Below are 25,385 nucleotides of genomic sequence, written 5' to 3' on the forward strand. Positions count from 1 at the left end.
GTTTATAAAGCCCCTCGAGGAGTGTGACTTTCTACCCCATGGTATATCCCATCGGTTTCACAAGAGGAGCCAAGTCATCTCAGAAAACCAACCTAATCCAAACATTGTTCCGAGAATCTTTGGAATCTCTCAGATAAATTTCTAGCTGACAGGACGACCGTGGTCGGTTCTGGTAAATCAGTCCACTACGGGGGGGGGTGCTCATCACGTGAATCTACCAGGAATCAGTCACCTAACCTTCATTGCCAAAGTTTATACTCTTACCCCAGCACTATGACATGTCCAGCGTCACTTGTACGCATGGCGAATTTAACTTCAAGTGTTTTTTGCTTATTTTAGCATTTTTATCGAGCCTTACTGGGACCAGCTTGGTTCCTCAGGAGGGGACTTGATAAGTACCGACTAGGTAGAAGTTAGGGGGGAATCTTACTCAAAGCCTCACCTCAGATTTCGGAAGATGCCAGTTTCCTGCACACTTGCTGTGCGGTTTTCTTGCCAGTCTATCGCTTGTGTTGAAATTTCTCATACCCCGACTGCTTAAGAAGGACTGTTGCTTAGTGACCGTCTGACCCAAGGACGGTAGAATGGTATCTTCTCAACTGTTAGCGAGTCGTTTACAACTTTGCCAGGTGCCAAGCTCTAATGGCAGGCGAACAATCACGCACGCAATACACAGCGTTCATTCTCCACCTCCAGGAAGCGCGCGCCCACGAGACTCATGAAAACGGTGCTTATCTTGAAGGCACTCTTTGTTGGAGGGACACGAGGTTTAAGGTTCTTCCAAGTGATAATTTTCATCAATTTTCACCAATTAATCGAACATGGAGCCACGAAGGATGGACAACAGAAATGTACGGACATTGTTGAATGAAACTCACTCTTGACTGTTGTCGAAAAGACAGGGCACTCAAGAAAAAACATCAACAGTAAAGTATGCCGGTCCTTGATAACTACAACATCCTACTTACTCGTCGCTTTTGAGTTATGCGGAGTGGTTCCCTCCTACATACTTTGAGTAACTGTCATATCATCTGACAGGTTAGAGGATACGCTGGAACTAATCGAAATTTATGTCCTATTCCCAGCTTGTGCCTCCTTTCACCTCCGAAAGTGAACAGCTAAACTTACCTTCACGTTGCACTCAGTTCGGCAATACGCTGTTCCCAAAACCTTCTCATGTAGCTGTGATTACATCTCAAGGCAGTTTGAGACAAGACATACTTGTATTACAGTTTAGTTGAGGCCGGATTTTTCCACCGTGTATGTGAAGTGTGCTAGCTGAGAAATACACTCGTTCGCAAATCAATTTGGTTTTCACGAGAGACTCAACTGAATCTCTCGTTTATGATATTCTATAATTAAATGTGCTGCACACAATCTGCCTCATGTTTCGGTTGCTACGATATTCGAGGTATCGAAGTATATTTTCATTAAAAAAACTACTCGCAAGGCTGCTGAAGACTCTTCGACAGCCCAGCACTGTCAGTGGGCTGTCAAGTAGGGGGGGGGGGTTGGAAAAGGAGCTATGCATTGAAGGCAATAGCTTGGATGCACGAGCGCCACTGAGGGCGAGACTGGGCCATGTCTGATAATGTCTCTAACCAGTGATGTGGCCCGTTTTGGGGTCCCCATTCAGGAAGACGGCAGTGACCAGCGCAGCTGAGTTTGCTGATAATGGCTTTCATACTTCGCTTCCAAGTCATTGTTTGACCGCCTCTGGCCCTCCTACACCCTTCACGTGGAAGAGTGCGAAAAGAGCCCTTCGAGGAAGTCGGTCGACTGGCATACGCAGCACGTGGCCAAGCCAGCGCAACCTATCCAGTGTGATCAGTTCATCTATCGATGGTGAGTTATTTCTCCCGAATACCATTTGACTTACTTCAGAATTACTGATCCGGTGTTCCCACCAGATTCGGGCAATTCTCCGAAGAAATCAGTATTCAAACACTGAAAGCCTTTTGACGTCCTCGACGCGCAACGGTCGGGTTTCTGATCCGTATAGTAATATGGAGCGCACCACAACATTGTAAACTCGACCATTGACAGAGAAGCTGATGTCGCGCCTACGCCACAGGTGACGTAGGTTCTCAAAGGCTGCTCTGGCCTTTCCAATCCGGGTGGAAATATCATCTTTCGCCAGACCACCGGGACTGATACAGCTGTCCGGGTAAACAAATTTGTCTACTACCTCAATCGGTTCATCCGCTAGGGTTCGAGCCCACCCAGTCTTGCAGTAGCACTTTACACTTTGCAGGTGTGAAGCGCATACCAAACCGCGAGGCAGAATTATTTAGATTATTTAGTATTGTTTGCAATGCCACGGGGTCAGATCCTAGAAGAGCTATGTCGTCTGCGTACTCGATGTCTGTGAGCGGAGGCCCAGGGAGCACTTCGACCCCACAGGCATTAGAGGCTGGTAGTGAGTCTTCCATGATCGTATCAATGACGAAGTTAAAGAGGAAAGGTGAAAGAGGACAACCCTGTCGGACACCACTTGATGTGGTGAACTCAGGAGAGAGCTTCCCGTAGACCTTTACACGGCCGCGGGAGTTGGCGTACAGCGCCTTAATGAGGTTCAAGAATTTATGGGGGACACCTTTGCTCCACAGACACTGCCATAGTGCTTGGCGGTCCACAGAGTCAAAGGCAGCTTTCAGATCAAGAAAAACAACCATTGTTGGTTGCTGGAAGCAGTGTCGCTGTTCCAGAATCTGTCGGAGGGTGAAGATATGGTCGATGCAACCTCTTGCAGGACGGAACCCAGCTTGGTTTTCACGGATCCGCCTCTCCCTGAGTTCAGTCAACCTTCGAAGGATAAGGCCAGAGTGCGCCTTAGGTGACACAGACAACAAGCTGATGTCACTTTGTCTTCCATACAGCGTCCTCGTGCCCTTTTTGAAGATAGGAATAACTCTCGACATGCTCCATTCTGCAGGCACTTTCGCTGCGTCCCACATAGTACCAATAAGCTTTGTCAGATGGGTCATTAGGAATTCTCTGCCTTTTTGAACAGGGCTGGATACAGGCTGTCCGGTCCTCGTGCATTCTCATGTCTCAGCACGGATATGTCGTACTTTATTTCTTCTTCCGACGCGTGATTGAGGTTTACGTCCCATTCACTCGTGTGCACTATCCTCAGAGGCTATGTTTCAGGAGGCCAGCTGAACTATTCTTCGAATAGTTCGGCCCATCTCTCCAGTCGACGTTTTTGCAAGTGAATTAATGNAGTTCTCTATCCGTAGTCTGATTGGTGAGTTCGCCGTCCCCGCAGCTTTCGAGTTTTGACACTAATTGGATGCTAGGTAGTATGGGATTGCACATGATGTATACCACACTGCTCGATTAGAATGCAGTCACTCTCGGTCTTCCACTGGGCTCTTCATTATTTGAAGTTTGAGGGATTTGAGTGCGCCGTCGAACTCATTACCTGCTGGTATGTCTTTCTGGGCATCAGTCCGGTCTAGGGATCTCGAAGAAATCCAGTATACGAAATCACAACGGTCTCAACCCCCAAAAACCGGAAATAAAGACTGTAGAACGAAGGCAGCTATTCAGTACTCTATGGGAGCGAAAAGAACCACAGCACGTCGCATTGTGGAAGAGTTTGATTTATGATTAATGGTCTAGAAGGGAGGATAGTGTGGAAAACAACAAAGCAGAAGATTAAACAAGCCTCAGCTTGTTTGTTTGCCATAAGATGATAACCGAGTGGGCTACAATTTCGTCTCCATTAAAAACGCGCATCAATAGTCCCAGTAGATGGAACAACGTAACGACACATCTTGTGTGACAAGATGCATTCTGCCAGAAGCCTGAGTATGCTTGAGAAAGGGATTAGTTATCGTCAAACTCTGGTACACGCCAATGCTGTTTGAGGGAACCAGTCTTATGAGTAGTGCATTGCGTCGATACATGTTCGTCGAATGTTGTACCAACAGAAACATGAGGCGGTCTGGTGCAGCACATTCGGTTGATTGCAAAGGTGAACGTTTCATTGACACAGTTACGGTTGGTGTGGATAGTACCCACTTTTCGAGTCATTGCCCAGCCAGCTCTGTTGCCTGTGTGTCCCTAGTGTCTGAGACTAAGGCGTTTCTGACGTTTCGATCTAATTCCAACAAAAAGGTGATTTCTAAGAATCGTCTTTAGTGTCTACTGTGTGTGTGTATACTGTGGTTTTATTTTAACCAAGTCACAATAAATCTGGGGTAGTCTTTTGTAGTGAACTCCCAAGGGGAGAATACGGTCAGCTTCAGAGGCCAGGCAGTTAGTCGTAATCAGTTCCTAGAAAACAAACCATCTTCAGAATTGTACTGAACCGTATGTACCTTAATTATTTTGTTTCCTATTACGTACAGACTCACGTGATAGAATCTCCTGGCTGAGTGACGTCATGTCTCAGTGGCAAAATAACTACGAGTGGATCAATCGTTACGTCTGGGTCAGCCGCGCTTGGATCTACAGCGAAGTTCCTCTATTAGACGGATGCCCGGTCGCACGCAACGGCTGGTTGGAACCCTACGAATGTTACAAACGTGTTGGTTTTATTTGCCAGAAGGGTGAGTCGGCTGCCAGTATATGGGTGGTTGGGGAGCGAAAAAGTTGCTTCTGAACATCAGCGTGTCGTCCCTACTTCGCCCACTTTTTCACACGGAGAAGCCACCTAATCACGCCTTTACCCTGTTTCCGTTTTCTTGATTTGGTCATCAGCTATTTTCGAAACCGGTAGTCGCTAACCTCATCAAAATACATAGAACCAAACGCAGTAGTTCCCCCAACTGTATCAGCAAATGTGTGTAGGCAACGCATATGTGAAAAGACAGCTGCGAAAGGCAGTTGAACTAGACCAATCACCGCCGGGCTTTACTTGACCTTGAGTGAAAGGAATACACTCGGATTCGATTGGTTACCTAGGCCAGATGCTTGCAAGGCGCGCTACATTGCGCCATGTCCTCGTCTGCTGACCGCACCGCCGTCCCTTTCCCATGCAGCTGCGTAACAGCATCCATCGTGGTCGGCTTTGAATGGGGACAAGCGGTGCGTATGATTATTGATGGCCCCGTCACAACATCCATACAACCGTGGGCATGTTGACGATGGCCAACATCATCACAGGGTCGTAATGCATAAAATCCACGTCGGGGCTATCGGCCTTTGCAAAACGATCAGCCTAAAATTCATTAACAGGATTATATTTAGACTTTCCACCTCACATTGCTATGGTTAGATTACCGTACTATGGAAACGTTGGGGCCATGTCAAGCGTAGTGTGTTGGTATAGGTTGTTTGGGTGCAGAAGCCATTGCTTCGCGGCTTTTTAGCATCATATACTGACCTCCCTTACAGGGCGAAGCCAGATTGAAATTACTATACCTCCTCACACGGTCAATTGGCAGAAATCTGTTTTATATAGCACGGGAATCAGTCATATAAACAGATTTCCACAGTTGAAACAAGCCATCATGGATCCAATCCCATCCTTTCCGTTTACGCTGGTTGAGTAAAAGTAAACTACAAGTGCTTCATTTTTTCTGGCTTAATCTGAGTTTGGAGGATCGAATAGGTCACCTAATAAGCACCTACGCGATAGGGTGACCTAAATTCCAGTCTTAACTGTCAAAAGTTGCGCCTCAGTTCCAACAGGTTTAAATTCATGTCTACTGAACTTTTCACCACTGGTCCCACCATAAGCCCACAACAGTGAACATGTTCATTCTGGTCTTTCCAAAGCATTGACGTCTCTTCTTGGAACCTGTCTTGCATCGATGGCTGGATGGATAAGGGCGGCTGGACCATACAAGCTAATCATCGTTTTGGTCCCAGGGATTTTGCTAGTTTCTCTGGGTGTTCTGCCCGTCCAAAGCGTTTCCGAGTGCGAGGCAACAAGTCCAGTAGTGTTTTATTGTGCATAAAAAACTATGGATGAGAAAGAATGAAACCTAACGAACAGAAAATGAGAGAGACGAGCATATGGGACTCAGTGTGAGTGGTGAGATGGCGTGGATACTAGAAAATCCGAACGGGTAGATCCTGGAACGACAGTCCACCGCACCTTTTGTTCGGACTGTGACCAGTCGAGCGGATATTGTGGGTTCGATTGCTTGATATGAAGTCTTAAGTGACTACCTATCACACAAGGAACCCAAAACCGTTTTGCTAAGCGTAAAGCATCCGTGCCGGGTGTAGGCGATCCCATGCGGGGGTTGCATGTATATACTTCTACGTTGTTGTCCATTGTAGTCCCACTCTACCAAAAAGTTGATAGTGAGTTCTGTCAGCTTGGGAGCCCCACCATAAGCCCACAACAGTGAACATGTTCATTCTGGTCTTTCCAAAGCATTGACGTCTCTTCTTGGAACCTGTCTTGCATCGATGGCTGGATGGATAAGGGCGGCTGGACCATACAAGCTAATCATCGTTTTGGTCCCAGGGATTTTGCTAGTTTCTCTGGGTGTTCTGCCCGTCCAAAGCGTTTCCGAGTGCGAGGCAACAAGTCCAGTAGTGTTTTATTGTGCATAAAAAACTATGGATGAGAAAGAATGAAACCTAACGAACAGAAAATGAGAGAGACGAGCATATGGGACTCAGTGTGAGTGGTGAGATGGCGTGGATACTAGAAAATCCGAACGGGTAGATCCTGGAACGACAGTCCACCGCACCTTTTGTTCGGACTGTGACCAGTCGAGCGGATATTGTGGGTTCGATTGCTTGATATGAAGTCTTAAGTGACTACCTATCACACAAGGAACCCAAAACAGTTTTGCTAAGCGTAAAGCATCCGTGCCGGGTGTAGGCGATCTCATGCGGGGGTTGCATGTATATACTTCTTGTATATACTTCTTGTCCATTGTAGTCCCACTCTACCAAAAAGTTGATAGTGAGTTCTGTCAGCTTGGGAGCTGTTACCGGTAGACCTACCTAAAGAATTGAATTGCATACGCCACACCACCTACCTAACCATTCCTCCTCCTTGAAAAAAACCTGTTTGTGCATGGTAATCACAATATCAGGTTAGTCACCCTTCCATTAGATGACCAACCCTCAATTATGACTGAATTCGATTTGTTTTTCGTGGTTTTTGTATCAGTTATACACCATTTCCAAATTTTTGTTTGGATGCGCCAGTAACTCACAACCAATCATCTTAGGGTGAGAGAACCGACAAAACCTTTCGGGATATTTTGTGCTGTTGAACTTAGCATACTTAGAGCGATGCCGGTCGGCATTGTGTGGTTAGGTTTGAACATATCGATCGACTTATTGGAAAATGTCTTTATCGACTTGTCAGGTTTGAATTTCTGCTCAGGCACCAGGTGTCCTGAATCTCGTCTCGTTTCTGTTCATTTTGGTCCTATTGCTTTCTTGCCGACCATAAAAATCAAGCCAAGGGCTTGGTAAACAATCGGTGTTTTCTATATCTGTGCTGGGTTTTGTAGTGAAATGATGACCTCTCATCCGGTTTCAAATTTTCTCCAGTTCATCAAGACAAGTGCCAAGCCGTTTTCTGCCAGACTCTAACTACGGGTAAGATCATGCGTTTATCTGTGATCGCTACGCGAAGCAGTGACTGGCTTACCCTCTACCCCCAAACACAGGCGTTTGGCAGATGTTGGATGAGTCATCTCTAGAGGACAGCTGGCATGCGATGCCTGTGCGCGCACGTTTGCACGACTGCACTTGCAACCAGGTAGACAGACAACAAAGCAAACGGAGGTCTCTTTGTTCACCTAGTTTGTGTGATGCGGGTCACCGCGCAGGGGGGAATCACAAAGTCATGTTTCGAGTTAACCTCGAGCAGGAGCTCCACACGCCGTCAGTAGGATGAAAATGCCGTGATAAAATTATTTCTTGGGCGCACACGGTTGCCGTCTTTGTTGATTTAGCCATTCACACAGGGTCTGTGCCTGTGGCCTCATTACGCGAGATGTGGGTCGCCGGGCAAGAAAGCTCGAGGGATTCCCTTTCACCGTAGTTAACCAGATAACTTGGATAGGAACTTGTGACCAACGGGCTAATCTGCACGCCATAATTGATGAGGAATCAGTGCATTCCCTGGGATATCAGCCGGGTTTTCACTTGAGTCTTCCGTTACAACAACACTGGTGGGCAAATGAGTGTAGTTCGCGAAATGCTCTGCGTCCAAGTTGGACATCAGGTTGACGGAAATCTGAAGATCAAGCCTACCTGATGAGCTTCGAGATGAGGGAAATCCGTTTGGGTTGTCAACTAGTTTTCAGCAACCTTATGAGTAGTGTTCTATCAAGAAGGCGTACTGCGACGTACAGACAATATGCTACATTGAGACCACTCCATGCTTCAGTTGGCACGACATCCGAGTAGATTGTCCTGACGTGACATACTACTTACAAGGTGGCCGAAAACTGTTCGACACCTTACGACTTCTTTCACTCTCCTTGGGATTCATCGGCTAGGCAAGTTGTCATCAAGCTTAGGTTCTACGCCAAATTTTACGCACTTGGTGAGTTGGTCATGGTGAAACGCAAATCAGACTCAAGTCGATATTCGCATTTTGGTATTCTAAAAGTGTGAAAGTTCGATTCAAGGGGGCGTGAACAGAGCGACAAACTGGGGTTGGAAGCCGTGCTCAACCGGCCTCGTTGACGAGAATGCATATGGCCTTCACAAGTGTCTTAGTGGAATCCTGACTGTTGGTAACATTGATGAACCAGGCGCAGAATCCGTCCTCTTGCCCTACGAGCCTTAGTACGATATTATCAGAAAAATAAGATGTGGCAGATTCTGAAATGAGTATGCGGAGTTCGGGTGAAACGCTACCAAAGTTCTCAAACTTCATTGGGACGGATATTCTGGTCATTGCAGTTTTCTTTGTAAGGGACACGGGTTGCATGGGACAGGTTGCCATGGGACAGCGATACGGCTGTCGTTCCTATTCGTGTAGTTTACTCGCACGCACTCACGCACTACTGTGCCAGACGGCGGTCAGAATTGGTCGTGCACCGTCACGTGTTCTAATTGCATCCCCAAAGGTTCTGGTGTCGTTTGAAACCTTCCTGGAGCATGAGTATGCGTGTGTGTCTGGGGACGAATTGCAAAGAACAGAACTTGTGTATGTGATTCAGTCAACAGAGTGCACGCGATATCGATCGTTCGGTCGTATCATTTGCGTTGTTTGTTTGAACAGTTCTCCCCCTGTCTCTGTATGAGTGTGGTGATTACGCTAAAACGGAGTCCGGACCTTATTAGAGTTCATCAGCCATACCGGGATTTAAACTTTGAATAGCTGATGTGTGACGTGTTGAAGTTGTCGCTACTGCGTCTGGGTCATTACGTTTTGAGCCTGTGAACGTGTGCACGCTTGTGCGACGCCATTCACTGCCTGTAAACTCATGCCAAGCGACAACATCGAAAAACCGACCTCCTTTAAAATAGCAGTATCATCAAGAGAACTGCAGCTCCTAGGAGGATATCACTCCTACTTAGAGAAGTATATACTGCATAGTCATTTACCTCAGGTATCCGTCCAAGCTTGAATCTACTTCGCGTGAAAACGGGAAGCAAACTATGCAGCTCGGTAAGGTCGTAAACGAGAAATTTAGCTGGAATTCAGTTAGGTCTTCCGTCAAGTACCAAGTTTTACGGTGTGGGTTCCAGTTGAACATCAGGTGGATAGAATCTCGGGACTATGTCTTCCTGATGAGTCCTAAGGAGCACGAAACCGGTCGGTGGTTGCTGACCGTATACTTCAGTTCCTACGTAGAGTGTATGCAGCGCAGTGTGAGTAGTTCAGGTGATACACTAATAAAACGCGCTCATCTTTCAGTTAGATCCTCGTTTGTTGCTGTATGCCATAGTACGTCGAACGCCATCATTCCACATACCTGGCCAAGCTATGGGAAGTTTTCTGTGACACTGATGTCACTAGGGTTCCGGTGACAGATTCAATCCATGTCTGGATTTGGAGCTCTACCTATAACAGTTTTAGAAAGTAAAAAGTGAGAGCAAATAAAATTCTGCACCATAGAGGAATCAAACGTCCGTTCCATCTGGTTAATTTAAAAGCAGGCCGCTTTTGGGCGTCCATGCCATGACAACCAAATTTTGCAGGGAAATTAAAGTGGAACATTTGGAATCAGCTGATGTTTCGAACTCCCAGGAGAGGGTCAACTAGATCGTGGGTTCTGCTAGCCAACCGAGGTGTTTCTCGGAGGCAAATTCATTCGCCATCTTTATTGATTTTTCAAGAGGGGGGCACATGAACACATGCGTAAACTAGTTCAGTTCGATCTATCGTTGTTAGTATCCTTAAGCTGAATAGACTGCCCAACACCCGCCCCATGTTTTAGCCGGGACGATATTCGAGATATCAAAGCATATTCTCCCTGCATGATGTACTACTTATACCGTCGCTGAAAACTTCGACAGCTCGCAGGCTACGCCCGTTTGATGAGTTCCAACAAGGACGAAAACGTTAGTGGACTTTCCGAGGGGTCTCAGTAACCTTATAAATCGTCAACGAATGCATTCATTTGATAGGCAGGTCCAAGAGGGCGCGTGGTAGGATAGCTTCACGCAAGAAGTCCGGGTTAGCAAGCTACCGAGGCAAGTAATGTAAATCACGTAGTTCCGATGTCTCCAGGAGGTATATTTTCGTACTTGGAGCGCTTGTAGTTGCCGGATGATAACCTTTGAAAGAAGCAGAATGAAAAGGATATCAAACATACGATAAGATCCTCTGGGCTAACTTATGGGAAGCGTCGAGGCGTTTGTTGACTGATCGAGTTACTTCTTGGAATACTTTTGTGCGTCAGGTGGAAAAATAAATAGTGAATTCTAGTTAACTAGGAAGAACCTACTGAAACTATGAGATATAATAACTTTGAGGTGTTTCACATTAGCAGGTCTCCAAACGAAAACGTTTTCAATCAAAAGGATTCTACTTTGATTTACCTGAGCAGGGGGCGCTTCCATGTGAACTTGTTCAGTGTGATAGTGGGCGCATCCTTTGAGTTGCCTTTCAGTCAACCTTATGTTCTACTTGGACACCAGACTGTATGAAGCTGGCGGAACACACTAATTTGGAATCTTACCTGAATCTCTCGTCTATCATGTGTGTGTGTACTTTTGGTCTGAATTTACGGGTCTCTCTTCCCCTACACTGGAAATATCTTGACTCTCTCTCTGGGACATATTCTATCCTGATTTCGATGTTACTGATACGGTTTTTAAAAAAAAATCTACTTGTTTTCACCACTATGAGTAGCATCATACCATATCCTTCCTGGATCAGCACTGTTCTTTCCCTACCTAGTCGTGAGAGGCTTTCTGCTTCAGGGTTTTCTTGCGACTTTGCTGTTCTGTACTTGGTGCATCACATTCCTCTAATAGCTTGTGTCACATTACCGGAAAGTCCACCCTCTGGCAGCTTGATCACGTTTATGTATGCAAATTATCTCGCCGCTCAAATTTGGTGCCTTACAGTAACCGTCACTTCATTTTTAATCGGTCGTGTCATGTTACTTTTCTGGTAGCGATCTCGAAAGCAAGTTTTTGCCTAGCTGACTTCCAGAGAAACTAAGTAGGCTGTTCACCCTCCTAATATAGTCTAATTCATGGATTAATCCCGGACTACAATAGCTTCTACGGTCTCCACTCCGCTGGGACGATAGTTTTCTCTCAGGCCAGTTAGCAGTTCCTATATATGACCCGAGAGCTCAAGTTTGTTTGCTCGGTGTACTGCAGTTAGGTACTACTAATTGGAGACATAAATACGGTCAGTATGGGTAGTAGCACGCGGTTACGCGTCAGATTCTGTCTGTTCCGTAACGCAAAATGTCTAGTCTCTTTAAAAGTGAGTTCAAAGGGTAGATGATGATTTTTTAAAGTTGGTCAAACCAGCAGCTAGGAGTATCTGTACACACACACACACACACATTGGCACACGTACACACCAACAAACATAAGTGGATAGTATACGCTTTGTCTGGGGCCTACGCTATATACGTGTATGTGCGTTCAAACTTTTGCCGTCTGGCCTGCAGGCCCAATGGATCAATAACTGATTGGACTATTCAAACGAATTATGACTCGCGACTTGACACATGCACGTACGTACGCACGCACGCACGCATGTGCACACACACCAGCTGCTGTTCCATATGCAGCAAGGTTGATCGAAGTTAACAATTTTCAGCGACTGGAACACTTCGTTGTTCAGTTCAAACAAGACAGTAATAAAGGATGTAAAGTAAACGTAGTTATTGACCAGTGACGCCACAAACGAATAGGTCTGCTGCGAAAGGATAGCATAAAATAACCTGTCAGTGTTAGTTTAAAACAACCTCTTTTGGATGTTTCAGCGATACCGATGTCCAGTCTGTTATGAAACTCACAAAGAGTTTCATTAACAGTTCTGGTACCATATCGAATCCAAGGGCGACACTGCCAAGCATCCGTAGAAGCTCGGCTGGTACGATATTCGTGCGAGAATCTAGCTAGAGTCCACGATGTCTTCCTGTTCACCTGCATTAGGCATCCCCAGGTTTCTCTCTAAGACTGACGGTAAGTCAGTACATTGGCTTCAGCGTTTCCATAAAAAGCAATGTATAAGTGAGCAACAGACAGTGAGACGAAAAACCACCGAGGCCACTACCGCATGTCGAGGGGACAACTGTTTAAAATCCAGCAACCGTATCCACACAAAGTTCATGGCGGGTAGGCTATGTCGAAGTAGCGCGAACTCCAAGAGCTTATTGGCAAAATGATCGCAGTACAGTCCACACAGACCTCCTTGAATAGATCCGGAAACCATACGTGGCCAAACAAAACCCACAGTGTCCAGAAAGCTGTAAATGTTGATCTGGACCATCTATCCAGAGGTCTTCTGTTACTGTTTTGAGTTTTTTAAGTCTATGAGGATGTCCTTGTCCAAGAAAACTGGAGAATGGTTCACAGATGCTACACAACTGACAAAGGGCCTACGGCAACAGCTGTAAAGCCTTATTTTCCATCTGATGTTGGACCCGGTCACCGACGCTGGTTTGCACTCCGCTGCATTGTTCTCAGTAAAACGTCTGCCATAAATCCTACCACTATTGGATGGTGTATTCTACTGGATCGATAGGAAATTTAAGCAACATTTCTGACTATGAAAAACTAAGTCCAAAACTTGGACTACCAACTCATGTGTGGCCAAAGAAGGAATCAAACGGCTGAGGCAGACTGCCTGCAAGAGGCGAATAGAGGTCATCCAAAGAAGACTAACAATGCAATAATGAGTTAGCCGGTATATTCTCAGACTATCATCTTGTCTTTCTACTATGGGTGGTTTCCATCCCGTGTTGTTTTTTGCAGCTAAGTCAAGTCTTTGGAGACCAACTCGTCCATCTAGATGTCGTCATTCTGAATTGCTTAACTGACTGTGTTCAGTCCGGACGAAGGACTATGCGACAGACAAGAGTAAATTCCGTTCCTGATCTACTTTTTGGACATTGAGTGTTTATCTAGACTCGACTTTCGGCGGTCTTTTTAACGACAGGATTTCCTCAATAAGTATGTTTGAGAGACCCCTAACCATTGACCCAGTTACCTGATGGAACATAATTGTCACAGTAGGTTGTACGATCAGTGTACGGTCTATAAGTAGTTGTCCGGGTTTGTTTAAACGGCTCCCACGATACCTTGCTGGCTTGGATGGAACATGTGTACTCTACACGATGACCTTGAAAAGCCAAAAGTATTTTCTAGCACTTTTATTGGCAGATATTCAAGTCTACAAACAGTTATCTCTCTGATCCTTGTCACTTCCATTATCCATTCATTCTTTACACCTCAGTTTACATAGCTACCACGTTGCCAAGGTGATGCTGGAGTGCTAGAAGTACACAAACAGATACACTCATTTGCATACCAATTTGGTTTTCACAGGAGACTCACCCGGCTAAATCTCTCGTTTATGGTGTTGATCTCTAAATGAATGTGCTGCACAATGGCCGCCTCATTTTTCATCCGATATATCAAAGTATATTATTTTCTTGAAAAAGATTTCAGCAACCTTAGAGTAGTTTCCTTTAGGAAAATACCCGTAAACAGGTTCGTTTCTATTGCCCTCGTTTTGGGACAGGCGGTCACATGATTCATGAAGCGCTTGCACACCCCTGTTGAATGCCATATTTTTATCCGTACTAGTTTGCCGCAACGTCCAAATGGAACAATTTTCCATGACGTTCATTTCGACTCTTTTGATGATTCCGGTGACTGTGCTGCCTCTGGGGGGGAATTCACTACTTCGGTTATTGTACGCGCCAAGGGTGGGAAAAGGAACCCAAGAGCTGCTGTTTGTAAGGAGATCCGATAAACGTAAAAGCCCAATCAAAAGCTTGCTATCCAAGGCTTTTTGCGATCAGGCAGCTAGCGGAAACCGCCACAACTGTCTTTACAATATCATGCGCAAGTGAAAAAAGTGGTTCATCTGTAGTACCCCTTCGGTCCCTAGCTACCCTGCCACCAGAAGGAAGCACGAGGGCTGGGATACTGCCCAAGCCTAGACAGGAGAAGTCGAGAGGCAGAGGTCGGGTTCGAACCACGGGCCTTCCAGTCAGAGGATTCGCGCTCTGACCACTGAGCCATCTCATCCCCGTGTACAGAACCCCAGGACAAAGGGCGACGTGCGAGTTTATGCAATTATATGGCGATAAGGAAGTAAGATATTTCATTCTTTTCCTGCAATGGGAGTGTTGCAATCCCCCCAGAGATGACCACGAATGATCTCATAGTTCCTGATGTGTACCGAATGTGCTAATCAAACCTGTCACAACAAAATATGCAGGCGGCCAACCGCAACTACAGAAATGAACATGTTGTTCGGTATCTTCTGTTTTTCATTCAATGACTACTGATATGCTCACAGAGCTCCCCAGTCATCGAAGTTTCGCTCGCTGGTGACTGTCTTCTGTTCCGTTCACTGAAATCTACTTGGTTTTATATGGACGCGGTTATCTGCCCTTCAACATATAGCGTCCCTCACTGAGAAGCGTTCCAGTCTGACGGGACGTCACACCGTTAGCTTGTGCTAGGGTCTCCCAGGAGTGAAACAGGCTTGAAACTGTGGTTTTCCCGGTGATGACTTGACTTGGATTGACTACGTTAAGTGAGTGAGTATCCAGTGCGGTAGTGTCACTTTTTCAAACGTGGTTTTCCGACACAAGAAACCGGAGGGAATGCGGAGTTCTAATATCCTTTCGGGCATTGTAGTGGTTAGACGAGTGATGCGTGCCCTAGGCTACATAACTTTGACCATCGGCCTTCAGGCTTTCACTTCTATCCAGCCAGAACTATTTATTTATTTACTTACTTATTTATTTATTTATTTTTACTAGGATCAAGCTCGCCTTTGATTGCACCCCCTTAAAGGCAAAACAGTCTGAATACTCACAACGGCACGGATTGGTTGCTTTGTTTACCGCGCTAAAATTTTCAAATCCCTGATTGTTCTATGTTGTCGGGATGAAAACTTCACATTTTCACGCGTTTGGTCTTCAGTTTGGTCCGGTCAGTTGGTTCTCATGTGTAACTTGGCTGAATCTGTAGTTCCAGTGTTTCCCGGCCTTCTGTTGTCCACAGCTGACCAAATGGCTGAATGATTGTGCAACTCGAAAGATCGATTGGGTAGGTGGTCAATTTATGCTCGTAACGTATTTGACAAGATTGATCGAAATACGGCTGACTGGTTTCAGTCTACTGCGGGTTAAGTTTAGAGACACTGAGATGATGCTTCAGATCACGTGAGGGCGAGGAGAGGACTGGAAGTGAGGTGGAAATCAAGCGTAAACTTATAGGCGCTGAATCCCGAATGAAAAATTAATTTGCATCGATTTTTTAAAGCTAATAGAGAGGTGTTGATGTTGAAATTCAACCTCTCCTTGTGCCCTTTTGTGCGACAAATATATATATATATATATATAGTGAAGGGTGCAGATGTCTATCCTAGGTGAGACCACATGGAATTTCCTCTTGAAGGGCGGCCTCTTCAGAGGAGACTAACAGTGTTGAGGAATTCTGACAAGACAAAAACATTTGGGGGGCACAGAGAAATGCCCATTTTCTACGGACGTTTGGGCTATTCAACCAAACTGCTGATCAACAACTCGAGTCGTACAGACCGGAAGACCGCGGGTTCGAACCTTTCTAGGCAGTTGTCAGATGCTCGCTATTGTTGGTTCCTAATACGGGTGGAATACTCGTCCATTACTCCTCATGTTTTCAGCGTAGGCTGAAATGAGAAAGCTCTGGTGATCCATAAGGTTATCCTCTCTCTGTTTCTCGTTAGCAAGAAAACTACTCAAAACCCGCCCTCTGGTCACTTCTTTTACAGCCCATCATCTGATCAACACTTTTTAAGTAAACTGCGGCTTAGGTGAAGTGCAAACCAGTTCTTGCGGCATATGGAATCGTTGGAGCCATGATACACTAGCGTGTGGTTGGTTCTTTAACTGAATTTGGTGGTTAGTTAGCAAGCGTTTCGTCAGCAATACAGAGGGCACGCAGTCACTTGCTGATGACGTGTACTCGATTGGTGGCTACGAGCCAGCACACATCTCTGCTGACCGGTGCGCGCAGCTTGCGAATTTTGATTCTGTGTTGAGACTCGAGTCCAGCGAGCGACAAATAGCTAGATATATGTGGCCTACCATAAATAGTGACGTCCTCATCCGTCCGATGGGTCCATTGCTAATGCCACCTCAAGCTTACCGAAAAACAAGCAGGTATTTCGGAATGTACTACTCATAAGGTTGCTGAAAATCCGCCGACAGCCCACGACTGGTTTCGCCCTTTTTGGGGCTCATCAGGTAGGCGCAGTCCCCGGGTTTCCGTCAACCTTATGTTTTAAGGTATTTCGGAAGCTAACTACTTCTCGTTGAGGTTCCCAGGGAACGTTTTCTGGCACGGAAAATTCCATATCGGAAAGAATTGAAAATATCATAAACGAGGGATTCAGCTGGGTTCCATGTGAGTCTCCCGCAAAACGAAAGTGGTTTGCAAATGAGTGTAGTTCGTTAATGTTGTGCAATCTTGGTTAAGTGGAACATAAGATTGACGGAAACTAGGGGACTGCGCCTAAAACTGCGCTCCAACGAGGGCGAAACCGCTCGTGGGGTGTCGAAACGTTTTCAGCAACTTTATGAGTCTACACGTATACACATATATCCCGATATCTCTAATGTCGTACAAACTGAAACATGAGGCCGCCTGGTGCAACACATTCAGTTCCTAGAAAACATCATAAACTATATATTCAGCTAGGTTCCGCAAAACTAAATCTGTTTGCAAATAAGTGTACTTCACTACCATTCCATTTTAGGACAATCCTATTAGTGGAGTATCACACTGAAGTTACCATTTCGACTCAGCATCTTCCTTCTCAACTACTGTGCGTCGGCCAAATTTCGGATTATCAAGTAAAATTTTCCGTGCCAAATTTTTTATTGTAGTACAAGATACAACCATTCGGCCTCTACAGATGTGTGAGATTTGCACTCGTAACTGTGGGGTGGACTGTTGTGTATTTTTCTAGGTTGCTACAGCGCCAAGCCTAAGCCAACACTGACCGTTTCTGGCGCTAGCATACCGACGAAACGTCATGCAAGCATCTGATCGATGAGGTGCGTACGTGCGTGCGTACATGTGTTGCGTGTATCGTTCGCGCTGCGTACGCTGCGTGTGCGCCTGTACGCGTCGTCACGTGATTTTGCATTGCCTCTATCGGTCGGCTCATCATACCTTTCCCAGTCGGTACGTTGAAGTGACGATGATCGATTACTACTAACACATTAGAGAGTAGGCATGATGGTGGTTGGATTAGGTCGCACCGGAGGGTTACGCGCATCAGGTAACAGGCGGATTTATGGTGGTTTTGGGCTGATAAAACTTCACTTGGGTTATTGTTCAATATAAAACATGGGATAAGTGTTCGTAAGAATAACTAGACATCTTTTAGCAAAAATCAAATCTTCTCAATCGATCAGCCGGACGGACGGGAGGCCAATCGAAATGAAGGCTTCAGTTTATTGAGGATTCACGTCACCTACTTCTGCTAACCCGGACTATGTATTGAAAATGGAGCGGTACACCTCATTTAACCGAGCACGGCAGACGGAAGATTGTAGTGGCATCTACCGATAGGGTGTTTCTGATGGCGTTGGTGAAAAGCGATAACCAATTTCGGAGACAAACTTTGTAACTCTTGGCGGTTCACTATTCTTTATAAATAGATGGTAATTTTTTTATTTCCCTGAAGACAGTGAGAGTTTTTCCAAGCCTGAAACGCTCTCGCTAGTATCGCTTTAGAGGCTGTCAGACGAGTGGTTTCCCCGGATTGCTTTGATTCGCCCTCAGTTCTCGATAGTGATTATTCTTTCTACTCTTATAGGAAATCACACAAGAAAAATGAGGGCTCTATGTTACGTCTGTACACACACACACACACACCTCTGACCTGTCTTTTCTATTGGGATTCGCTGGTTGAGTCCGTCACGGGAACGGAGCATTTATCTCCCAGTAACGTCCGGGCCAAATAAGAAGACGATTGATTCGTGATGGTGGATGGTGATCTACCCGACTACTCATTGCTCTCTCATGTTCAACAGTTGGTTAGAACAATACCCACTTTCAGACTCTATATTTTTCAAAACTTTCAGGCACTTGTTTCCCTTATTAATGGATGCGTTTATTTAAATTAGAGGTCCTTCCTGGTTTTTGGTGTGTGGTGGGAACAACAGTGCAGCAGTGCTGTGTTGCCAACCAACGACCTCAAACAAATATCAGATAGCACATTTTCTTTCAAACCCATCATATGTTCCTAAGCGTCAATGAGTCGATCAGTTTATCAGCAATCAACCGCAGGCACATTGGTTCCAGATTCTACGGTCACAGGAAAGTGGAAGAGTGTGGGACAAGCATTAGAGGTAGTCGAAAGTTCCGTTAGTTCGGGGTAGCTACGCATTGAATGCGACGACTTTGATGCGCGATCTACACTGACTGCGAGAGCGGACCGTTTCCGCCAGTGTCGTTAACCATTGATGAGTTGAATCCCGGGTTCCCCATCCAGGGAGGCAGCAGTTGTCGACGCGGCCAAGTTTACTGGTCATATACTGTCCACCTCTCGGTCTCTTCCACTCAGCACATGACTGGGCTCTATGAGGCAGACGGTGTTCTGGCGTGCGGACTACGTGTCCTAACCAGCGTAACCTCTGGAGCATGAGTGAGTTGAATCCCGGGTTCCCCATCCAGGGAGGCAGCAGTTGTCGACGCGGTCAAGTTTATTGGTCATATACTGTCCACCTTTCGGTCTCTTCCACTCAACACATGACTGGACTCTATGAGGCAGACGGTCTTCTGGCGTGTGGAGCACGTGTCCCAACCAGTGTAACCTCTGGAGCGTGAGTATCATCTCTCGTGGAAAAGTTCCTTCTTCCTAGACCATCTGGCAACGGCGAATATGAAGCGTCGACTACCGCAATACCGCATGAACGTTTGTACAGCAGACTAAGTCACCCATAAGAGTGTGTAAAGCAACTGTGTGGTTCGCTCCGTTCACAGACAGTCGTCGAAATTTACAAATGAATTTCATCAATAATGCCAAAACATTCAGTTTCGATCACTCCTGACTAAAAATTGCTTTAAAGACAAACCTGTGGTCCAAACCAGGTACCTAAGGTTGAATGAAACTTCAAGAGACCAGTTGAAGGTGATCTATCTGTTCTCTGAGGTTGCCTCTTCACCTTCTGGGATAAAAATGATTGTTTTGAACATGTTATTAGCTATCTTAATCGCCGTTACCCCGGAGAAACCATTCATATGGCAACTGATGAATTTTCGTCTCGACCTCCAAAGTCATTTTACCAACTCGGCAAAAAGAGCCGCGAGACACGAAATGCTCTGATACAACTATGTTCCACCGTTTCCAGCCTCCCAAGCATACCATTGGAATCGGCTCGTTCAGTTACAAACTGGTGGTACTCCTAACCAGTTTACCGTGCCTGGTACCCATCAAAAGTGCAACTATATGGTCAGTTTAGAACTTGGCATAGTTAGCGCGCAAATTAAACCAGGTGAACAACGTAAAGCTGACGATTCCAACTTACTTTCATCCTAATCACTCGACCAGTGTCTTCATGGAAACTGCCAAAGGTCAAAGGGTGGCACGTAGAACACCGGCCCCAAAGAAGAACCATCAACTTCAGACTCAATCTCGGACCACTGCTCATGAGGTTGCTGAAGACTCTTCGACAGCCCACGACCGGTTTCGTCCTTCCAGTTCAAGCTCATCAAGTGGATGCATTCCCCGAGTTTCCGTCAACATTATGTTCCACATACACCCAAATTGTACGAAGTTAGCGAGGTATACTCATTTGCAAACTAATTTGGTTTTGCGGGAGACTTACCTGAAACCCAGTTGAATCTCTCCCTTTTTTAAACAGCTGAGTGTATTTCATGCAATTTGGATTCAAGCAGTACATAAGGTTGACGAAAGATCGTGGACTGCGTTTGCCTGATGAGTCCAAAGAAGGGCGAAATCGGTCGTGGGCTATCGAAGAGTTTTCAGCAACCTCATGAGTAGTGTACTACGTTCGTACAACGTATCGCCATATCTAGGATGTCGTGAAATATGAAGCTGCCCGGTGCAGGAAATTCAGTTGCTTAAAACATCATAAACGAGAGATTCAGTTGGGTTCCGTTAAAACCAAATTGGCATGCAAATGAGTGTATTTTGGTATATTACTTTTATTCTTACTAGCGACTCCGCCCATCAGCAATCAATTTCACCGATTGATTTAATCTACCACCCGATGATCAGCACCTCTACAAATTCCTTTAAAAGGTTTTTTGGAATATGTCACGCCGCCTGGTTTTCTGGACCGTTGAATTTGGCCCGTGAAATGTCAAGAGTTAACCCCTTCCTCGTTCTTCTGGTTTGATTTTGAATAGACACATCTCCGCGTCTATCTGCGATTCAAACCGCGTCATAAAGGAAACTACTCACAAGGTTGCTGAAAACTCTTTGACTGTCGAAGAGTTTTCAGCAACCTTGTGAGTAGTTTCTTTCGTGAAAATATACTGCGATATCTCGAATATCGTGCCAACTGAAACATGAGGCGACCTTTGTGCAACGCATTCAGTTTTAGAATATCATAAATGAGAGATTCAGTCGAGTATGTCGTGAAAACCAAGCTGATTTGCAAATGAGTGTATTTCTCGTCTACTTTGTCATTCATTTGATGCAACGGGAGGTCAAAACGTGAGTAGGGAGCAACCACTTTCCTCATCCATTTTCTGGCTTGTTGTGACGAGACCAAGGTAAGGCTGTTGCATCAAAGCACACCGATTGAATTGTCCGGTCACCTAACAGAATCCGTTTGTTCTTCTTTTGTTCTCATTTATTAAGCCATCCTCATCGAAGTTTCCATCCATTTCTCGCATCATTTTTGCACAAGCTGAGATCAGTGTCAATGGGAGTACGAAAAGTCCTTAAAATCCACCTTATAAACAGTTGGCACACAGGTGTATCGGTTTCAGGATCCCATTGTCCCATTTTACGGGGCTAGCTGTTCTCATCTCCCTCAGAACTGTATCTTACGTTGACCTTGACCGTACACTGGCGTCTACGATCTGTCCTAACTTGACTTGTGTTCAGCCTTGAGCACCGATGAGTTAGTAGCTTAGAGGCTGAAGCATACCCGTATTGGAACGTTGCGTAAGCCAGTGGAACCACGCCCAACCAACGTCCACTGTTGTTTTCCAGTTGACTACCTCGCTCAGGAGGACAGCCATGACGTATAAAGGCGATATAAACGCGACTCAGTGTTGTGAGGTCTCTAAGAGATTCTGGCTAAGGGTCACGTGATGCTGTTAGCAAGTGAGTGTAACCCCTCACAGAAAGTTACTTGCAGAGAAACATGCCGTCGGTTCCTAAGCGGAATACCTGATTTGCCTTGGGTTGAGTAAGGTTCACTGTTCAAAGGTGTATACACTTTGTCCTTGATTACCGGGTCCTTTAATCTCTTCTCCTTACTGTTATATGCCAGCATTTAATGCTCACGTGTTGCTTCCCACTTTGAAAGACCATATTCGTAAACAACTCAGGATCAGAAGTCAAGGGATCAGTTTCAAGAAAGAGGAAATCCATCCGGGTTTTTGTTGTTTTTCTAATCTAATCGGAAGTCCAAAACTGATCGGGTGGTGACAAGGAAATTCTCAATCTGAAGTTCGATAAGCCTTTGAATCGTCTGGAAGCCATCGGTGCCTTAGCTTGCTTCCCAAACCTGTCCCTTGCTATGTTTTCCTGTATATTAAGGGGCTCATGTGTCTTCCAGAGGGGACATAGCCCCATAAGTTAATAAAAACTTGAGCTTCCTGGGGGGTGTCGAGTGGGCACTCGGAAGGTAGAAAAGCCTATAGAGCCGTTGTGACAAAGGCCTCCTGTGGATTTCCCCGGGTGTGGCCTTGGGGGATCTCTCTTGAAGTGGTTGCTCTCGTCATCGTCGCCAGGGTCTTGTGTTCCGAATATAGTATCACGGTGTCATCGGTGGATGGGTTGCCTTTACGTTTACTACTCACTCCGAACGCTTGTGAGTAGTATGTGGGGGCTGGATGGTCACGATCGGCTGATCAGCAGTGCAAGTAACTCACACTTGTACAGGGTCTACCACGATCCTTTCATTTACAAGGTCCGTTCCACTCGTAGGGGTTTTCCTCTCTGTGGAGACTACTTACAGACTATTAGTAGTGGAGTGATACCGCTTCCTCTTTTCAACCATTTCCATTTCCATTGCAATGTGCATGCATACTCTAACTGTTTTGTAAAATTACGAATCAGAGAGCAGCTAAACTCTGTTCGTAACACCCGGTTGGTGGAGTTAGCCTTGTAGATCGCTTATCATGACCGTACCGTCAGTTTAAATTCTTCAGGTAGGTCTGGCTAGTTTCCATAAAAAATTATTGTCATCACAAGTGATTCCATTTTTCCAGGTGACTGACTAGCTGACATTAATTACTTGTGACATACAGTGAACAATCCGTAAAAATGCATGTTCTCCGCACTGAACTTCGCTCAGTTGTAAACTTTGTGCTTTTTTTGAAACGAAGTTCCCCAGCCTTAGTTGCCCAGGCGAGCAGAAATGCACTGCGGAGCCATGCCCAAAAAGACTAAACTCACTCGTGGAAGCCGGAACCTCAGTCAGTCAGTCAGTCCACTGTCCCCTCCGGCCAACACAAGGCGTGTTCTCTGTTGATCGATCACAGCTTTCAGTCACGCTCATCATGTGACTGACCGGAAAATCGCCTTGACTGCTGTCGCTGCCCTGCGTGTTTTCTTTGTTCATCTAACCCCGTGTGATGTGTTGGTGATGATTACTCGTCCTGATCGATTGTGTGAAGGGGTAGCAGTCTACTCGTTCCCCACCATCCCTTTTCACAGATATCACCCGAATAATCGACTAATTATCGATCGATTGTGGACTGGAAAACTGTTTAGCCGGAAATGGGCTTGGATTTCCGAGATAAATGAAGAATATTCACTGGTTCTTGAGTGGTTCAGTCTCATTTCGTTCTGACTGAATTCACCCAGCGGTTCACCCAAAACAGACTGGCTGAATGTCTCATGTAAGTAGCTGATACTATTAAGTGACTCATCTTTTTGCATCCCACCGATGAACACTAAACAGAATATTGTGCCCCACTGGAAGTCCTGGGAACTGATGATCCACTTCTACAAAAGATGTGAACTCGCATGTGAACATCTTGCAAACGGTTAGTTTGGCTGGAAATCCTCTCTGACGAGGTGTTGCAATCGGTTCAATCAGTGGGGATCAGTTATTGTACGTCCCGTTACCTTACACCAGCGACCAGAGTACCCATTTCACAATACGTAATCCGGAATTTTACAGTGATACAAGCTCAGAGTCGACAGTCAAAAATGAATCTCAATTCCGTTCGTCTCTTCCGGGCGTGAAACTATGCAACGAAGTTGGCGAACATACACTCATTTGGAAAATAATTTGGTTTTCCGAGAGACTCACCTGGAACCCACCTGGATCTCTCGGCTTCGATATTCCCAGGCAACTGGATGTGCTGCACCAGGCCGCCTCATGTTTCAGTCGCTACGATCTTCGAGATATCGCGATACGTATATATTCTTTAATGCACTACTCATAAGATTGCTGAAAACGCCTCGACAGTCCACGACGGGTTTCGCCCTTCTTGGGGCTCACCAAGTAGGCACAGTCCCCGAGTTTCCGTCAATCTTATGTTCTACTTGAACCCAAATTGCACGAAGTTAGCGGGAGACTCACCAGCTGAATCTCTCGTTTATGATGTTTTTAAGTAACTAAGTGTATTTCGCTAACTTCGTGTGATTTCGGTTCTACTAAAACGTAAGATTGACGGAAACACGGGGGGTCCCTGGCAAAATCAAATTTGTTTGCAAATGAGTGCATTTCCTGTGAGGTGGCTTATTGTGTTTACTGGTTCTTGCTCTTGTTTATCTTGTGAGTTTAGGAAACAAATGAACTAAAGTGCGCATGCATTCAGAACGCTGCTGCGAACAGCTTTTAGTTGGTTCGAACAAAGAACAGTTTCTTTGCTGGAACTCGTAGGATGATGGAATGCACGTAAATTCATTTAAAGATGAAAATGGATGTACCCTTCTTGAATGTGTTCCATCACCTGTTTTGATGCACAGTCGAGATTGTTATCGATACAATTAGGAATGAACTTTTGATGACATACACTACTCATAGGGTTGCTGAAAACTATACGATTGCCCTTCTTGAGGCGCATCAGGTAGGTATATTCCCCAAGCCTCCTTCAACCTTATGTTTGTTCCACTTGGGCGCACATTTTTAATCATTTGACTGAATCTCTCGGTTATAATTTTCTGATGAGCTCCAACAAGGGTGAAACCGCTCATGGGCTGCTGCAGATTTTCAGCGACTTTATAAGTAGTGAGTTTTACCGAGTAGGATTATTTGATTACGTGGGTGAATGCGACCGGAGCAGCAAACAGATGGAGTCCACAGCGGTCACATTTTGAGAGATAGAATACGTTTTAGCATCACATCGTGGATGTTGTCCGGATGAACCTACTTAATTTGCAAGTAAGTTGATCTCTCCAGACTACACCATTTTCAAATATAAGTTCAGCAACTGTAATCCTAAATTTTCGCAGGTACTTGAACAAAGAAAAATATGTCTGTTTTGATGTAGGCTGCTGAAAACTCTTCGACAGCCCACGACCGGTTTCGTCCTTCTTGGGGCTCATCAGGTAGGCGCAGTCCCTGAGTTTCCGTCAACCTTATGTTCTACTCGAACCCAAATTGGACTGTTTTCGAGAAATACATTCATTTGCAAAT

The 25,385-nt window shown here is 45.5% G+C and overlaps 2 protein-coding genes across 2 annotated transcripts in view; both read right to left on the reverse strand.

Moving 5' to 3' along the window:
- Positions 1 to 2,130, reverse strand: part of T265_05401 (hypothetical protein) — a gene marked incomplete at both ends in the record, with an annotated part of 29,205 nt that extends 27,075 nt beyond the window's left edge. The window contains one exon of the mRNA XM_009170399.1: positions 1,880 to 2,130. Within this exon, the coding sequence (XP_009168663.1) occupies positions 1,880 to 2,130 (251 nt within the window). The remainder of the gene's footprint in view (positions 1 to 1,879) is intronic.
- A 2,932-nt stretch (positions 2,131 to 5,062) lies between these two features.
- Positions 5,063 to 25,385, reverse strand: part of T265_05404 (hypothetical protein) — a gene marked incomplete at both ends in the record, with an annotated part of 47,534 nt that continues 27,211 nt past the window's right edge. The window contains one exon of the mRNA XM_009170402.1: positions 5,063 to 5,170. Within this exon, the coding sequence (XP_009168666.1) occupies positions 5,063 to 5,170 (108 nt within the window). The remainder of the gene's footprint in view (positions 5,171 to 25,385) is intronic.

This window comes from Opisthorchis viverrini (assembly GCF_000715545.1).
Source record: "Opisthorchis viverrini unplaced genomic scaffold opera_v5_101, whole genome shotgun sequence".
Lineage (NCBI taxonomy): Eukaryota > Metazoa > Platyhelminthes > Trematoda > Opisthorchiida > Opisthorchiidae > Opisthorchis > Opisthorchis viverrini.